This window comes from Ceratotherium simum, chromosome 39 (genome assembly GCF_057802395.1).
Source record: "Ceratotherium simum simum isolate JZ-2026a chromosome 39, ASM5780239v1, whole genome shotgun sequence".
Lineage (NCBI taxonomy): Eukaryota > Metazoa > Chordata > Mammalia > Perissodactyla > Rhinocerotidae > Ceratotherium > Ceratotherium simum.
In genome coordinates this window covers 13,037,274-13,054,928 of record NC_141938.1, presented here as the reverse complement: position 1 = coordinate 13,054,928, position 17,655 = coordinate 13,037,274, and the positions used below count along the sequence as shown (strand labels likewise).

Genomic DNA, 17,655 nt, shown 5'->3' with positions numbered 1-17,655 from the left:
GGGGTTTTTGAGCCGCTACAGAACACCAGAGTTAGCAACTCTGACGTCATCTAGGCCAGTGGATCTCACCCGGGGCCATTCTGTGGCCCCTGGGGACACGTGGCGATGCCGGGAGCCGTCTGTGGTTGTCACGACTCAGGTGACACATGGAGACGGTGGGGCCAGGGCGCTGCTCAGGGCCCCACAGGGCCCAGGACGGCCCTCAGAGAATGGAGGCCCCCCTCGACGTCCACAGGGCCGAGGGGGGAGACCTTCACCTTAGCCAACAATCTCATCTTACAGACCGAGAAATCGAAGCGTGGGATGGTCCCTTCTGTCAGGCCCGCAGGAAGCCACAGGCTGAAGGACCCAACCCCGGACCCTGATTCCTGATCTGGGGTCCAATCCCAGAGACACAGAGCACTGGGGCACACCCGGCATTGCGGTGGTTCAAGACCCGGCCCAGACAGCAGGAGAGGTCAGGGAGCTCCCCCAGAAAGCTTGCTCTTGTTGCCATGTGCTCTTCTGAAACACACAGAAGTCAGGGCTCAGGCGCTGGAGAAACCACTTAGCAGCAGAGGCCTGGTCCACGCCCAAGCCCCGGGGCCCGGGAAACCTTGGCCCGGGGCCTATAAACAAGGAGACCTGGGTCCCACGGTTGCTCCTGCGGCAGAGGGTCTGACACTACCAGCGCATCCCAGGAAACAACTCCCAGACGCTTAGAAGACGATTCTGCTTGACTGAATACGGGAGCGGGGAATAAGATGCTCCCACCCCATGCACAGGGCAGAGAAACAGATACGGAAGGACCCGCTGATCTGGCTTCTCTCATAAATCCTTGGCAAATTCCATCAAGATTTCAGATGCCTGTAGCTTCAATTCAGCTTTATTACAGCTGGGAATTTTCTCTACAGCAGGATTTTTTTTTTTTTTTTTTTTTTAAGATTTTATTTATTCAGTTTTTTCCCCCCAAAGCCCCAGTAGATAGTTGTATGTCATAGGTTCACATCCTTCTAGTTGCTGTACGTGGGACTCGGCCTCACGTTGGACGGAGAAGTGGTGCCTCGGGGCGCGCCCGGGATCCGAACCCGGGCCGCCAGCATCAGAGCGCGCGCACTCAACCGCTAAGCCACGGAGCCGGCCCATACAGCAGGATTTTTGATATTCAGCACTGTGGACGTGGGGCAGGACCATTCTCCCGGCTGGGGCCGGCCCGTGGACCGTGGGGTGCTGATTTTGCACTGCGCTTCCAGAACCGTGAGAAAGAAACTGTTGTCTGGTGTTTATAAGCCACCGGGTTTGAGAAATTCTGTTAGAGCAGCCCAAACCGACTGAGATGCTGGTACTGACAGAAAGGTTGCTGAGGTTCATTTTAAAAGAATAGAGCAAAGAGCAGAAAGGCAACTGTGATTCTGTTAATCAAAGGAGTGTGTGCAAACGCGTTTCATGAAATGGAAAGGGACCTACCCTCCCAGGAGGCTGTGGGGCACCACCAGTAGCCGGTGAAGCGGTCGAATTCTTCCTGGATGACGAAGGTCGCTACGCCTGCGGATCTGGGGTCGTCGAGGACATTGGATAAGCCTGGAGCGGGAGAGCCGGGGGAGAGGTGAGGAGTCGAGTGCAGAGCAGGGCTCCTTCCCCAGGCTGCTGACTTTTGGGGCCAGAGCGTTCTCTCTGGGGGGTGACCCTAGGCACTGTGGGGGGTGGAGCAGCATCCCTGGCCCCCACCCACTCGATGCCAGAAGCTCCCCCACCCAGATGTCTCTGGACACGGCCAGTGTCAGAGCTGCCCCGGCTGAGCAGCTCAGGTTTAGAGAGAGGGCACCAGGGCTGTGGGGCAAGATGGGGCAGGCAGGAGTCCATGATCCGAGACCAGGACTGGCAGAGCCTGCTGACACCTGCAGAAGGTCAGGTCACTTCTGGCGAGCAGGGGTGTGCGGGAAAACCCGGGGAGCAGGTGAGATCTGAGTTTGCCCTGATGGAGTCAGACAGGAGAGCAGAAGAGGGGAACAAGGGCCTGGAGGGGGAGGCCGGGCCACTGTGGCCGGGCCAATCCTCGCAGAGAAAAACCACACACCAGGTGGCTGGCCTTCCTGCGAGCCAGTGGAAGGCCGAGGGCGGGTGACCAGTGAGAGCAGGGTCCAGGAAGGTGCTAGGCAGTGGGGGGAGTGCAGCGGGGGTGGCGACCTTTCTAGAAGCTGGGCCTGCGGCTATGACGGCCGTCCACAGGAAGCGCTGGCCCAGCCCAGCCAACAGACTACACCCAGGGGTGCAGGCCCCCGCCCACCCCGTCAAGCCCGCAGGGGCCCGGGGCAGCCTCACCTCTGTGGCAGAAAGTCAGCCGCCGCTCCTCGCCCGTCTCCAGGTTGGCGACCCACAGGTCGCTGTTGTTGACGAAGGAAAAGAAGGCGGGGTCGGCTCGGCAGATCTTGGGGTCCATCCGGGGCCCCGCACACTGGGTCTTGATCTCCAGCGGCTTCATGGGGGACACCTGGGAACAGAGAGCCGGCTCAGGGGGGCAGGACCCCGCGCGCCCGCCCCCGCCAGGGCCCGGGGCTCACCATGAAGCCGTTCTTGCCCCCGTCGCGGCAGTGGAAGAGGCTGTTGCTGGCCTGGAAGAGGAACAGGCCGCTCTCGCTGTGGAAGTCGTAGGACGTGATGCCGAAGACGCCCAGGCGCTTCCGCTCCCGCAGCAGCTCCTCCTCCCGCGAGTAGACCCCATGGTGGGGCGTGGCCTGGGGACACACGGGGACGGGGACGGGCCGGCTCATCAGCTGGAGGCCCTGGCACCCTGGGCACAGACCCTTGGCTGTGCGTTCCCAGGAGAAACCTGACCACCCGACCTCGGTCCACGCCAGAGAACTTTCTGACAAGCAGAGCCGTGCTGGAAGGCAGACCGGGTGGCGGAGCCCCGACCCGGTGGCCAGAGGGGGCCGTGCCTGGAGGCCGCGAGGGTGCCCAGCGGGCCTGGGGTAGCAGTTTCTGGGGCTCGCCCGGAGCTCCTCCCCTCAGCCCCGCCTCGGGACTCGCCTGCGCCCACAATTCCCTACGGACTCTCTCCAAGGCAGACGGGGCCCAGAGGGACACCGCCACAGCGTGCGTCCCTGGTCCCAACGCCAATCCTACAGACCCTCCCTCCTGCCCACTCACAACCCACTTCTGAGGACATTCAGTCTGAAGCCCCCAATGCCACACGTCCCACTTTCTGCATGAGCGGGGGGTAGGGCAAATTCAGGACCACCCGACGACCCAGACGTGACCCTGGGCGGGGAGGGGGACCGGGCAGGTAAACTACTGTGGACAGCTCGCAGCCCTCCCGAGGAGCATTCTGAAGACAACATAGAGATTTGGAGGAATGGTAATACATTTATAAAGACAGAATCCAAAACAAAATCACCCCCACGCTGCGACGAAAGCTACATCCATGTGAGCTGGTTGGCGTGAGGACTGTAAGGGACAGCCACCGTGTTGGCATGGAGAAATTCAGAGTGTCACGTCATCCCCCTCCCCCCTACTCCAGTATTATTATTATTTCTCTTACAACCAAAAATAAACCAAAGCAAAAGGCACTCGCGGCCCTCACTCGCCATCTTCTCCCCAGAAGAGAGCCACTGTGGATGACGTTATTGGCTATGTCTCCATAAAAGGGCCTCGTCCAGGCTAACTCCAGGTCTTTGGTGAGGTGTTTCAAAGGAAGAGATGCTTCTGATAGTTCTCATCAGAAGCCTACGCGCTGGGGCTGGAGCATAGACTGGGGAGGAGGGCGGGCCACGCCGCGCAGGGGTCCAGAGCTGGACGCTCTTCTCTGCGGGGTCTGCGTTAAGCAGGTGGCGGGCTGGGGCGCCTCGGGGGTTAGGGCACAGAACTCGCGTGCGGCCGGGTGACGCGGCCTTGTGCCCGCCGCCCTCGCGCAGCGGCGGGGCAGGGCCCGGCCCGTGCGGCTCACCTGGAAATGATCGAGCATCTGCTTCCAAGACAGCAGCAGCAAGGCCTCCTTCCGGATCTTCCTGGGGATCTCCGAGTAGAGGAGGGAGTTCTCTCGGCTGCCATAGGGCATCCCTAGGGGGGAAGAGAGGAAAACAGAATGGGGGACTTTGCTCAGGACGGGGACAGGGTCTCGGGCGGGGTTTCGGGCCACGACTCTGGCTCCCGTGGCTGAGCCCAGCCGGTTCCTTCAGCTTTGACATCACCCTGCCAGGCGGGTGGCCGCCCCTCCCCAGAGAAGCTACGGACCCGCGTTCTCGTGCGTCAGCAGCCGTGGCAGAGTCTCCCACCTCTGCGATGCCTGCACCGAGCATCTTGGCTTAAAGGATGGAAGAAAGAGCCCAGGGAGAAGAGAAGAAATGCGTGACACCCTGCTCTCAACAGGTAAGGCTCCGGCCCTGAGCTTCCTTCTCTTCAGGCTTTTGCGAAGGCCAAGAATTAATCCAGGATTAGGGCAAATGCCTGAAAAGGAACTGGGAAATGGGTACCTAACCCAGCGTTTCTTCCCTGGGCACTGCAGACATGGGCCCGGGACACTTCTGTGGGGATGTCCTGGGGGCTGTGGGGGCTTGAGCAGCACCCCTGGCCCCCACTCACTCGATGCAGGAGCACCCCCAGTGTGACAGCCACAGATGTCCCCAGCCAAGGCCTAGTGTCCCGACTGGGAACCCCTGATTAATCTAACCTTCCCTCTAAGAGGACAGTAGTTGCCTCCTAAGGAGCCCATGGATTCAATGAGGTAAGAAATAGGAAGCCCTCGGCACGACGCCCGCGCTGCCACTCAAGGGGCATCAGCAGCTCTCACAGTGAGCTGCAGGTTTCCACATTCTTACATCTCTGAGGCTGAGATGCATCTTACTGTCGCAAGTGCTGTCGTGTTCTTAGTGCCAAATAAAATCAGGGCGTATCTTCCCGCTGGTAGTGTCTCCAACTCGATGGATGACGGTACTATTGTTAATAAAGTCAGCGGCAGAAGCAGAAAACTCTCTCCCATAAGCTGCCGTCTGTGCAACGAGCCAGGGGACCGGTCAGTGCGCCCCCAGGGTGCCAGCCTCCAGCAGCAGGCGGGGTGTCCTGCGTCGGCCCAGGAACGTGCCGTGGGCTAACAACAGGTCACAGAGAGCACGGGGCCCTCTCTGAGCCCCCGAGTCCTGAGTTTCTCCAGGAGGAAGACTCGACTGGGACCTTGCCCCCTTTTGGGACTCCTCGTACGGGCTCTCCCTTCTAAGAGTGACCGGGGGACCCCGAGCTCGGTGCCTGCGGAGCCAGAGCGGATAACTATCTGTTCTGTTCACAGTTATCTTCACAGGTAGCTCCTCGTTATGACAAGCCACTCAGGTTTTCCACTTAAGTTTGCTTGTGAAGTATAGTTAGTAAAAGAAGAGTGTAATTAAAGAAAAATATTAGCTCAATAAGGTTTCCTTGGAAGACGGATTTAGGAACAATGCAAAATTAATTCAGATGTGCGGGAGGGAACGCTCACAGTTTGATCTCGAAGGACTCTCTAAGCCGCCGCGGTCCGACTCATTCCCAGCTAGAGGCACAGACACGAAACTGCCCCTCCAGGCCGCCCACAGGGCCTTCTTCCTTCTCAAGTTCACACGACAAGTGGGGACGGGAATCACGTGGTGTGTGATTCCACTTCTATGAAACGTCCACAACAGGCAAATCCAGAGACAGGAAAGTGGAATAGTGGTTGCCAGGGGCTGGGAGAAGGGGTGGGGAGTGACTTCTGATGGGGACGGGATTTCTTTTGGGGGGATGGAATGTTCTGGAATTACATCGTGGTGATGGTTGCACAATATATACTAAACAGGAATATACTAAAAACCACTGAGTTGTCCACTTTTAAAGGAGTGAATTTCATGGGATGTGAATTACATCTCAATTTAAAAAAAAGCGTCTGGGGCACTGTGGAAGGCTGGCAGGGAGCAGGTGGCCGTTCTGGATGGAGTGGCGTGTGTTCCGGACAGACCCTGCCCGCGGGGCTCTCTGGGAGAGCCTGGGCTTCCCAAACAGGAAGTTGACAGCGTGGCCTTGCCAAGGACATGGGAGCCATCCCCCCCGCCCCCGGCTGATTAATAAGTCATGACACCACACAGCCCCAGCCAGCACACTCCCTTGATAAGCTGCCCTTGGCACCTGTGACAGTGACAGTCGGCGTGAGAGGCAGAGCCCTGAGATGGCTGACGACAGCCGCTGACTCTGCCCTCGCTGCCTCTGTCCTGCCCTCTCTGACCAGCCCCGCCCCATCTTTGGGGACAGTACCCCCACCCCCGCTGGCGTGGCAGATGGCCCAGGCCTGTGCAAGCGCCGTTTCCACCCCCGTGCGCCGCGGCCTCGGGGACTGGCCTGCAAGGCATGTGACCCTGGATCTGGACACAGGACAGAGGTCTCGCTTTCCCCTCTAAGGGCCTCCCAGAGCGGTCCAGGGCCCTGCACCCCGCTGTGCAACACGAGGCTCATCTGCAGTGGCGGGAAGCCAATCCACACGGGGCAGGAGAGCCGAGACGGGGACGGTTTCCTGACGCTGCTGTCCGAGCCCAGGAACCTGAGCCGCGGCCTCCTGTCTTCCTGGCAGCACAAGCCGGCACATTCCCTTCTCTGCCCCGTCTTGTTTTCATTAGGCTTCATCACGCACACTCAAGAGCCTTCCCCGAGGGGCCGCTGACTGGCTCACATGCCCCAAACGGCAAGCCGGGTGCCGCCGAGGAGGCAGGGGTCCCAGGGAGAGCAGAGGGGACGGGTTGCACGCTTAGAGTGGCAGGCTGGGCCTCACCCCCGGAGGCCCCTTCTGTTCAGCCCACACACGTCTGCTGGCTGCCAGCCTTCGCCCGGGTGCTGGGCTAGCGCAAAGGAGTACTACAAACACTCGGGGACTCCGGGGAGGCCTGCCCCAAGAACTCAGACCTGAAGTGAGGTCAATGGAACCCCCAGGGTTTTGGGTGATGGAGACTGGACCAGCTCCAGGGGGAGCAACATCACCCCGAAAGAGGCAGCCCGGCTCTGGGCTGTTCTAGGAATGTTTTGGGGTCTCTGCCAGGTCCACAGCCCTGGTGGGTCCTAAATGTAATCACGTGTCCTTATAAGGAAGGCAGAGATGGGAGGGATGCGGCCACAAGCCCGGGGCTGCCGGCGGCCCCAGAAGCTGGAAGATGCCGGGACCCGATTCTCCCCAAGAGCCTCCGGAGGGAGCGTGACCCTACCGACACCTGGATTTCGGCCTTCTGGTCTCCAGAACTGTGAGACACTAAATATCGGTTGTTTCAAGCCACCAGGTCACTGGTGACTTGTCACCTACCAACCATAGGGAACTCATAAAAATACCTTGATGGGGCGGCAACCTGAACTTGAGCGAGTGGCCGAAGGCTGTGTTGGGAGAAAGGGCTTGGGAAGTCACGGAGCCACAGGAAAAAAGAGGCAACAGTCACCACAGTCCATAGGTCTTAGCCGCTTTTAGTCCAAGAGCCAGCTCTCCCTTGGCTAAAGGAAACTTGAACACATGAGTCCTATCTCCCCCAGGCTGGGGTTGGCAATCTTTTTCTGTAAAGGGCTAGATAGTGAATATTTTCGGCTTGGTCGGCCACATGACCTCTGCTGCAAACTGAAAGCAGCCGTAGATGGCGCGTAAACAGATACAGGCGTGGCCGGGCGCCAGTAAAACAAGATTTCCAAAAACACATGGCCGTCGCTTGCCGGCCCTGTTCTAGATCGTTCCTCTTTCTAATGCCGTGCTGGCCAAGCCACCACCTGGTTTCCGCGTGTGTCTCTATGAAGAGGGGCTAGCCACCTGGCGCCCATCTCGGGCACTGTCATGGTCGTTAGCACGGGCTCAGCCTCCAGCAGGGACGACCTTCACTCATTTGTTGTGTCATTCACTCCAGTGTGGACTGAGGGCCTGCCCAGGTGCAGGCACGGCCCCAGGGGCTGGGGACACAGACAATGACGTGGAGGTCGAGAGGGCTGAGATTGGGTCACCAATCACGTCACGCCGCTTTCAAAGGAACACACTCCCTCCTGCCCTGTAAGACCCTCGGTAAAGGGGGGCATCATTCATTCGCTCCACAGGTAGTGACTGTCCACCTGTCAGGACGGAGCCAGATCCTGGCCCAGCTGCTGAGGCTGCAGTGAGCATGAGGCCTAAGCCATGCCCTGAAGGCTCCCACAGGGCCCGGCCACTGCTGACAGCGTTGAAGGGCTGCTTACGAGGCACACACCCGGAGGAGGAAGTGAGGAGCAATTAACACGCTTATCCGGGGATCTGGGGCAGGGACAGCAGGTGTGGGGCAGGCTACTCTCTGTTGTCGGCACACGCATTTATGCAATCGTGGTGCCTTTGCTTGAGCCTCAGGATCCTTCTTAACACATCACGCCACAGCGACCGCCTACTGGAGTTGCTTGCCACTCCGCTGCTGGAGGAGTCTTATTGTTCACGAGCCCAGCCCAGGTGGCCGGGCAGCGGCTCAGGGGCGGGCCCAGCTGCCCAGGACTGAAAACAGCCTGAGAACGACGGCACAGACGGGGCGGGACTGCCCTCTGCCCCACTCCCCAGTGTACCTGACCCCCCGGGTAAACTTTTGCCCCCGACCTTCACTGTGAGCAGAAGTCCCCTGTGGGTGGCATGGCCTCCTGGGACAGCTCAGCCAGGGCTGGGCTCATCCTCTGGACCTTCAACTAACAGGACCAGTGACCTCTGGGAACCAGAGGACTTAGTCACAGCTGTCCCAGAGATGCTGGCCCGGTCCAGAGCAGCCCGCTGGGCCCGAGGGAGCGCGGGGGCTTACCCAGGTAGTAGAGGCGATGCGAGTGGGGGCCGGACTCGTCTGTCTTCTGCACAAACTGGAAGTCGTGTGGAGCCTTGTTGATGATGAGGCCCGAGTTCTTGCGGCTGCCATGGATGATGCTCCGGAGCCCGTCCCACGAGTGCTTCTGCACCTGGAAGCGGGAGGCCGGGTCCTCCATCTCCACCGCGTCGCCCCGCTCGGGCGTCGGCGTCCCGCTGGCCATCCTCTCGGCCCCCTCAGAATTCAGCGAGAAGCTGTGAGGAGGAAGGGATATGGGGCGGGAAGACGGTGAGAAGGGGGTGGTACCCGAGTTCCACTTACAAGCTGCCCCCTCCTCAGACGCTCTGGTTCTCTCAGATGAGCCCCACCCCCGTGCAACCTTCCCCAGCCCGCTAAATGTTCCTCGAATTCTCTCACTTCTCTCTGACACCGCAAACCCTTCTAAGATCCAAGCCGTCACCTCTTGGCTGAATGATTGGAACTCCTCCTCAACGCAACTTTGTACATCCATTGCAAATCTGACACCATCACTTACAACCCTTCCCGGGTTTTCCACAGCCCGTAGGGTGAAAACCAGACCTCATCACGGCCTTCAAGTCTCTCTGTTCTCTGACCCCTGCCAGGTTCTGGAACCTCATCCCCTTTCATCACCACGTCCTGGCCAAACTGGCCTTCTCTCGGCTCCTCAAACAAGCCAGACTCCTTCCCACCCCAGGGCCTTTGCACGTGCTTTCCCTCCTGCCTGGAACACTTTTTCGCTCTCTTTGCTCGACAAACTTCCAATCAGATCTCAGCTTAAACATTTGTCAGGCCCTCAGAAACCTTCTACGACCATCCGTATCGAAGCTGGTCTCTCCGCTCATCTTTCCCACACTGTGTGGTGGCCCCCGCCCTCAGAGCATTCATCACAATGGTTATTCATTGATCGCCTGTCTCCCCCATGCCTGTTCCATTCACAGTGGTGTCCCCAGAACCTCACGTGGTCCCTGGCACACAGTGGGCTTTCCACAGACAACCGTGGGATGACTCCCTCTCATTAAAGCCCCTGGGAGACACGCTCGCCCACATGCAGAGGCCTGAGCACAGGGAATTAAACCCCCAACGTCATCCCCTGTGCTGTCAGCTTGCTGTCCAGCAGGGGCAATTCCCATCCCTCCCTGGAGGAGCTCAGAGGAGCAGGCCGACAGCAGTGGGAACCCCAGGTGGGAAGCAGGAGGCGCACCTTTCCCTCGGAGGCCGGCCTGCTCCCTCCTCCCACTCCAGGACAGCTGCGGCCGCGCCACGGCGCCCACCCCTCCGCTCTCCCACTCTCACCGCTGAGTACACTTCTTGACCAGACTGGACTGGCCTGGCAAATATTTGCTTTAGGGAAATCTAAACACGGCCATGGTGACCCGGTTCTGAGGCCAGCCAACACGAGCGAGGCCGGGCTCGCCTTCCTCCGTGGGCGGCAGACGGCTGAAGGCCTCAGTGACTCTGTCCCCTGGGATTAGAGGCTTTGCTGGTGGCAGCCGGTGCTCACTTGTCAGAAGTGGGAGCTGAAGCTACTGCGGCACCCGCGGGCTGGGATGGCACGGGCCGAGGGCTTTAGATACACAAGGTGCACCCCTTTCACACAGGTGCCTTCCCGTTTCTAGAAAGCTTGGCCTCTTGCCCATAGGAGACCCCACTGTAGGAGAAAGGACCCCTGCCTGCTTCGAGAAGCAAGGGAGAGAGAGAGAGCCACGAGAACAGTGCCGATGGCTTCTGGGCATCCACTGTGAGCCCCCAGTCGGGGCCAGGCCCGGCTGAGCACTCCGGAACCCTGGCGGCCCCAAGTGCTGTTGGCAAGAAGCCCAGACAACCAGGATAGGGGAACTCCTCGAACCGGCCCAACCACCCCCAAAACTCTCCTACCACAATTCAAGCCTCGCCGGCGGCAGAAAAACAGACCGTGACCTCCAGGGCTCCCAGAGGACCCCCGTACTAAGAGCCTGGCAGACACTCAGAAAACCAGGAGGTTTCTTTCTACAGCAAAGAACAACAGAAACAGCCTTGCCTCCGATCGCTGCACAGAGCCCAAGGAGCAAAGAGACGATCCAGGAGAGGAGAAATGAAATGGAACATTGGGAGAAACTTCTAGGAATCTTCTAGATGTGGCCGGGCAGCCTGAGCTCCCGAGAGGCTAAGGCTTGGTGCTACCCCCTGGCGCTCCGCTGCCCCTCGCCTCCCCGGAGGGCGGGCCCCGACGGCAGAGAGGCTGGGACGGAGGAGCCGGTGGACGGGAGGCGAGGCAAGCCCGTGCGGGCCGCTTGGCGCCCAGCAGCACCCTGTGCCAGGCTTCTGGGTGGAGGGTTTACACAGCTGGAGAAATGAAAGCGGATTCCAAGCCACTTAGGCCAGGTCCACCTACGCGTTCCTTCTGCCAATTGGTTGGACGCCGCGCAGCCCGTGACGCCACAGCAAACAGCGCGGGACCTCGCGGTGTGGTCACTGTCAAAGCCCCACGGGAGCCCTGTGACCTCTGTCCGGGCTGGGGCTCCAAGAGCCGGGACCACCGCCCCCCGAGCACCCGCCAGAAACCCACGTGGGAGAAACTGGATTCTCAGCGCTGCCTGCAGGTCTGGGCGAGTTCAGGTGACCAGAGTGATCCACGAGAAGGAAGGGAGACGCAGGCAGGTGGCGGTGAGGGGCAGGCGCTCGTCACACTCCGGAGGGAGGAAAGGCCTCAGCGTGGCCCTCAGGACACTGGCCGTGTCCCCGCAGGTGCAGGTTCCCGGGAGACAGCAGGGCCCCGCTGCCCTACGAGGGCCACCCCCGGCCCTGTCTACACTTACGACCAGCCTCAGAGGCAGCTCGCAGGGCGGCCTGTGCCCCCCAGGGCTTTACACGTGTGAGAGGGGTGACTCGGGTCGCCGTCACTAACAGACACCCGATGCATTCACCCACCAGACATGTGCACCGCCTGCTTCCAGAGCCTGCGTCTGGGGAATGAATCACGGCGCTTAACATCACTCTGGCTTCCAGAACCTTCTCTGATTCCCTTCCTGCCTCTCCGATCGCTCATGCTCGCTGCAGCAGGTGAGCCTAAGCGCGTCAGAGAGCTGATGCCGAGAGAGGTCAGCTCGGCGGAGGACTTCCTCTGGGCTCTGCATCTCGTGCTGGGCCCCAGACGTGGAACTGACCCAGCACCTGGTCTGGCATGGATAATCATGTTTCATCCTCTTCGTAACTGTGCAGGGGGAGTTCTGGGGTCATCCCGCTTGGGGGACTGGAAAGTGGGCTCAGAGGGGTCAAGTGGCCCGCCCAATGTCACCCCACGAGGAAGGGGAGGGGAGCCCAAGGCTGTGGGTCCCAAAGCCCACATCCTAACCAGCAGGCCAGCAGTTCTCACCTGGGGGAGACTCTGCCCCCAGGGGACACTGGGCGACGACGGGGACATTTGTGGTTGTCACGATTGGGGGGTGCTACTGGCATCAAGTGGGTGGAACCCAGGGATGTGGCTCAGCCCCCCACAGTGCATAGGACGCCCCACCCCCTGCAGGGAATGGTCCAGTCTCGATGTCAAACGTGCCCTGGCTCCTAAACCCGGCCCTAGCCCACGCGGCCTCCTCACGCGGAACAGCCAGGACCGTGCCCCGGGGAAACGCAGAAACGGGGGTGGGGGGCGGTGTCTTCCCAGACCTAAGGCTCGGCTGGCAATTCCGTGCTCCCGAGGCCGTGCCCACCTTCTCCGACTCTCTGCGCTCTCGTTGTCCAGACGCAGCCTCTTAGCCTTCCGCATGAACCGCTCGGCTGACCTCAGGAGGGCGGGGGGCCTGCGGGGAGAGACCGCAGAGCTGCAGCCCTGGGCGGCCGGGGAGGGCGAGCGCGCGCCCCCTTCTCCCCGCCCCATTCTGGGGCCGCCCAACGCCCAGGGCGTCCTGACGCAGAGGATAGTTCAGGCCTTGCCCTGAAATCCAAGACGGTGCCCGGCATCCGCCAGAAATCGGGCGGTTCTCCCAAGGCGAGGTCCCTGAGAGGATGGGCGCTTCCAATGACTCCGGGGACGCCACCTGCGGGCACCTGCCAAACACGGAACACTCCCCAACTCCCCGCTGTGGCTGCTCTGACGGCCCTCCCGACCTCACCTTCTCCCTCTGCCCTGGACCACGATCTGCAGCCACACTGGCCTGACTCTCCCCGAAACGCAGGGACTCCTTCCCACCACAGGGCCTTTGCACTTGCCGGTCCCTCTGCCCGGGGCGCCTTTCCTGCTTCCTGTATGACTTGCTCCCTCTTATCCTTCAGGTCCTGACAGCTCCTCTTCAGAGGTGTTCCCGGCACTCAATCCGAAGTTGCTACCTTGTCACCCCCACCTCAGCACCACGTCTTTCTGCACAGCACTCACCCTAGGACAGTGCCTCTCAATGGGGGCGATTCTGCCCCCCAGGGGACACTGGGCCATGTCTGGGACATCTGTGCTTGTCACACCGGGTGTGCTGCTGGCATCAAGTGGGTGGGGCCAGGGATGCTGCTCGACCCACCCCCCCAGCACCCAGGACGGCCCCCCCTCCCAGAGGACTACCCGGCCTGAGCATCCACAGTGCCGAGGGGGAGAAACTCCACACTCGGTATCAAGCAAAAAAAACTGAGTTTGATCCCCGCTCACGGTAGACACCTGAATAAGTTCCTGAGGGTCAGACGGTGGACACCAGGGTGACCCCCAGCATCTGTGAGTCCTTCCTCTCTCTCTCCCACTCAGTTTGTATATTTAAACGTGGGCAGCATCCTGGACCTCAGCAGTCAGATGATAAGGATGCAGAGTTTCTTGGGGGTTAACGGCATCCCCTAACCCAGGGGGTCTCACCCAGGGACCATCTGCCCCCCCAGGGCACATGTTCGGTTGACACGACTGGAAGGCAGCCTGCCCGCATCTGGCTGGTGGAGACCAGGGATGCTGCAGAGCGTCCCACAATACACAGGACGGCCCCAACGCCACTGCAGAGAATGATCCGACCCCAAATACCACCAGGGACGAGGCTGGGGGAGCGAGCCCTCCTCACTGGGCTCTCAGCCCACGGGGGCAGGCCCACCGCCGTCCTGTTCCTGCTCTATCCCTGGGCCCAGGGCCGTGCCTGGCACACAGAAAGCGCTCAACAAACATTTCAGGTTGAGTGAACGAGTCCCTGTTCTCGCTTGAACGCTATCTGACGTCAAAGGGACCCCTGGTTTGGTCGGCAACCACCTTCTTGCCAGCCAGGCCCCAGGATGGGCAGGTGCCCAGAGGCTTAAAAAAAAAGATAGCAGCCCCCGGTCACAGGACAGAGATCACACGGAAGAGGTGAAGCAAAATGTCCCCATAAAGAAGGACTAGCTTCACTCTCAGTCCAGGGGTGAAATCAGTGGGCTCTGCTCTCAGAGAGATACGGGTTCAAATCCCGGCTCTGCCCCTTCTGGGCTGTGTGACCTTGGGGAAGCCACTTAACTTCTCTGTGCCTCCATTTCCCCAGCTATAAAATGGGACTGCAGTAGCTACACTTAGGGCTCCAGTGAGAATTAAATGAGATGACACAGGTAAAGTACCTGACATAACAGAAACTACATGACAGCTGACACCGTCAACTATACAAGTTATTTAAAATCACGTGCGAGAGAGAACTGGATGAAAGTCCCTTTCAGAGCCAGAATCCACCACCATTTGCTGACGGAGCCCCAGGCAGTTGGAGGGGGACACTGGGTGGAAAGAGAAGTCTCCAGCAACAGCACACAAAGCTGCAGCCACTGGCCTGGGTCCCAGCCAACTGTCCCTGAAGGCAGTGACCCCAGGATTGTGGAAAACCACTTCCTGCCAACTCTCCCCCCACCCCAGGCCCAGCAAATGAATCCCATCAGCCCACCCTCCAGCCTTCCCGGCCACCCCATCCCCGGCACAACCAACCTTCTAAAGGGTCCAGAAAGCCTCCATTTCTGCCGCGGGCATGGGACACAGACCTTGACAGAGGAAACGTGTCATTAACGCAGGCGGGTTAAGGGAGGGACTGGCTAACCACTTTCTCTCCTTCCGATCCTGAGTCCTGATTCTCGGGCCTGATTCTCTCTACCTGGGTAATTCCAGCCACACCTGACAGCCCCCGGGGCGCTGTCTGCGTGCCCTGAACCGCAGCTGGGAGGAAAGTCTTCCCACGGGGCCCGAATACCCCGGGACCCAGGCGGGCCACTGCAGGGACTGGGGCCCCCAGTGCACGCCTCCTGGGCTCTTAGAAAGCAGGCAGGGTCTGGCCAAGGAGACAAGCAAGTGACTTCCTCACCGTGGGGGGGCGGGGGGAAGGGGACGGGCCACCTCTGATGGCTCAGCAGCAGCGCGGATGGGGAAGTGTCAAGGCTGGTCTCAGGCTGCATGGGAAGAAGTGGGGGGCTGCACAGGCCTGGGGGGGAGGCTGGGAGAAGCGGGGGCTGCACAGGCCTGGGGGAGGTTGGGAGAGGGGGCTGGACAGGCCCGGGAGAGAGGCTGGGAGAAAGGGGGGCTGGGAGAACGGGGGGGCTGGACAGGCCTGGAGGGGAGGTTGGGAGAAGGGGGCTGGACAGGCCTGGGGGAGGCTGGGAGAAAGTGGGGGCTGGGAGAAGGGGCTGGACAGGCCTGGAGGAGAGGTTGGGAGAAGGGGGCTGGACAAGCCTGGGGGAGAGGCTGGGAGAAGGGGGCTGGGAGAAGGGGAGGCTGGACCGGCCTGGGGGAGGCTGGGAAAAGGCGGGGAGGCTGCACCGGCCTGGGGGAGGCTGGGAGAAGGGGGCTGCACAGGCCTGGGGGAGGCTGGGAGAAGGGGGCTGGACAGGCCTGGGGGAGGCTGGGAGAAGGGGGCTGGACAGGCCTGGAGGAGGTTGGGAGAAGGGGGCTGGACAGGCCTGGGGGAGGTTGGGAGAAGGGGGCTGGACAGGCCTGGGGGAGGCTGGGAGAAGGGGAGGCTGGGAGAAAGGGGGCTGGGAGAAGGAGGGGGCTGGACAGGCCTGGGGGAGGCTGGGAGAAGGGGGGGCTGGGAGAAGGGGAGGCTGGACCGGCCTGGGGCGGGGGAGGCTGGGAAAAGGCAGGAGGCTGCACCGGCCTGGGGGAGGCTGGGAGAAGGGGAGGCTGCACAGGCCTGGGGGAGGCTGGGAGAAGGGGGCTGGACAGGCCTGGGGGAGGCTGGGAGAAGGGGGCTGGACAGGCCTGGGGGAGGCTGGGAGAAGGGGAGGCTGGGAGAAAGGGGGCTGGGAGAAGGAGGGGCTGGACAGGCCTGGGGGAGGCTGGGAGAAGGGGGCGCTGGGAGAAGGGGAGGCTGGACCGGCCTGGGGGAGGCTGGGAAAGGCGGGGAGGCTGCACCGGCCTGGGGGAGGCTGGGAGAAGGGGGCTGCACAGGCCTGGAGGGAGGTTGGGAGAAGGGGGCTGGACAGGCCTGGGGGAGGTTGGGAGAAGGGGGCTGGACAGGCCTGGGGGAGGCTGGGAGAAAGGGGGTGCTGGGAGAAGGAGGGGGCTGGACAGGCCTGGGGGAGGCTGGGAGAAAGGGGGGGCTGGGAGAAGGGGAGGCTGGACCGGCCTTGGGGGAGGCTGGGAAAAGGCGGGGAGGCTGGACAGGCCTGGGGGGAGGCTGGGAGAAGGGGGGGCAGCACGCGGCCCGGGAGGGGCCTGTGCCGTCGTGGAGGGAGAGGGGAGAGGAGGGGACCTCCGGGGCCTGCAGGGAGGGAGGGCGTCCCTGCGCCCCCCGGAAGGGTGGCTCGGGCAGCCCGGGAGCCGTGGGGAGAGGCCGAAGGGCGGCCGGGGCCGCGGAGGAGGGGCCGGGGCGAAGCGGAACCCGAGGCGGGGCCGGCGGGCGCCGGGGAGGCCTCTCGATGGCGGGCCCGGGGTCGGGGCCGAGCAGGGCGGGTCAGTGGCGGGTGCAGGGTCGCGGCCGAGGCGGCACGGGGCGCGCGGGCGCTGCTCACCGGGGCTCGGGGCTGCGGCCGGGCTGGGCAGGGCGTCCCGGGGCCGGCGGCGCCTCACGCTCGCGGCTCCATGCCCGGGACTGCGGCCCCGGAAGTAGCGGGCGCGGGGACGGCAGGGGCGGCGGACACTGGGGACCCGGCGGCTCGGGCCCCTTTGACCCGGAAGTCGAGCGGCCCAGGAGGCGGCCTGGGATTGGCCACCGCCCGGCCGGAACCAAAGCGCCCGCGGCTCTGGGGGGCGACGCGCGGGCAAGGCCCTCGCAGCCCGCGGGGTGGAACGTCCCAGGGGCGGCGTCTCCCGGGCGGAGGGGGACGCTGAGGGGCAGACACCCCCGCGAGATTTGGTATCGCCCAGCCAGGCCCATGATACTTCTATTAAAGGTGCCTGGAGAAACGCTGGGTTGTCGGAGCGTTGGTGGTATAGTGGTTAGCATAGCTGCCTTCCAAGCAGTTGACCCGGGTTCGATTCCCGGCCAACGCAGACGAGATGGTGGTTTCTCCTTTTTCCTCAACCGCAGTTTCCGTTTTTGTTTTACCTCTTTTTAAAATTTTCTAGTCAAATCATCGAGCTAGAATTTCTATTACTTTGAAATAACTTTTAAAATTCCATAATAATTTCTAAAAAAAACAGCAGGAATAAGAACAAAAGCACGGAACAAGAATTTCCATTACAGTCACTTTGAAATGTTTTAAAATTTTACTACGAGCACGTTTTCGCCAGAACTGAACCGAGGACCTTTCGGGTCTGAAGCACACGTGCTAACCGCTGCACTGAGGAAGCTGGTGAAGGTGGTAACTCTTGGGACTTTAATAGGTAAACAATGTTACAAAAGTTGTTACATTGTAGCTCCTGAAATAAACATTATATGACTGCGGTCAGCCAAGATGATTTTCGCTGTGTCTGAATACCCATCACTCTGCTTGACGCAGGGGAAGCTGGAAGGATTAAGATACAGAAGAAAATATTCAATCAACACACACACACACACACACA

General features: G+C 61.2%; 1 protein-coding gene and 1 non-coding gene across 5 annotated transcripts in view; one reads left to right on the top strand and one right to left on the bottom strand.

Annotated features, from left to right (window-relative positions):
- DPP9 (dipeptidyl peptidase 9) overlaps window positions 1-16,754 on the bottom strand; it is a 39,451-nt gene extending 22,697 nt beyond the window's left edge. For all 4 annotated transcript variants that reach the window (XM_087425692.1, XM_087425691.1, XM_087425693.1 and 1 more), the window contains exons 1-8: window positions 16,662-16,754; window positions 14,647-14,699; window positions 12,455-12,544; window positions 8,748-9,001; window positions 3,926-4,038; window positions 2,541-2,714; window positions 2,302-2,470; window positions 1,447-1,560 (exon numbers count right to left, since the gene is read on the bottom strand). In XM_087425692.1, coding sequence (XP_087281818.1) covers window positions 1,447-1,560; window positions 2,302-2,470; window positions 2,541-2,714; window positions 3,926-4,038; window positions 8,748-9,001; window positions 12,455-12,510 — 880 coding nt within the window. In that variant the 5' untranslated portion in view covers window positions 12,511-12,544; window positions 14,647-14,699; window positions 16,662-16,754. The remainder of the gene's footprint in view (window positions 1-1,446; window positions 1,561-2,301; window positions 2,471-2,540; window positions 2,715-3,925; window positions 4,039-8,747; window positions 9,002-12,454; window positions 12,545-14,646; window positions 14,700-16,661) is intronic.
- Window positions 16,755-17,070: 316 nt separating this feature from the next.
- On the top strand, window positions 17,071-17,142 carry TRNAG-UCC (transfer RNA glycine (anticodon UCC)). The gene has a single exon. It is a non-coding gene; the product is annotated as a tRNA-Gly (tRNA).
- Window positions 17,143-17,655: the final 513 nt, after the last annotated feature.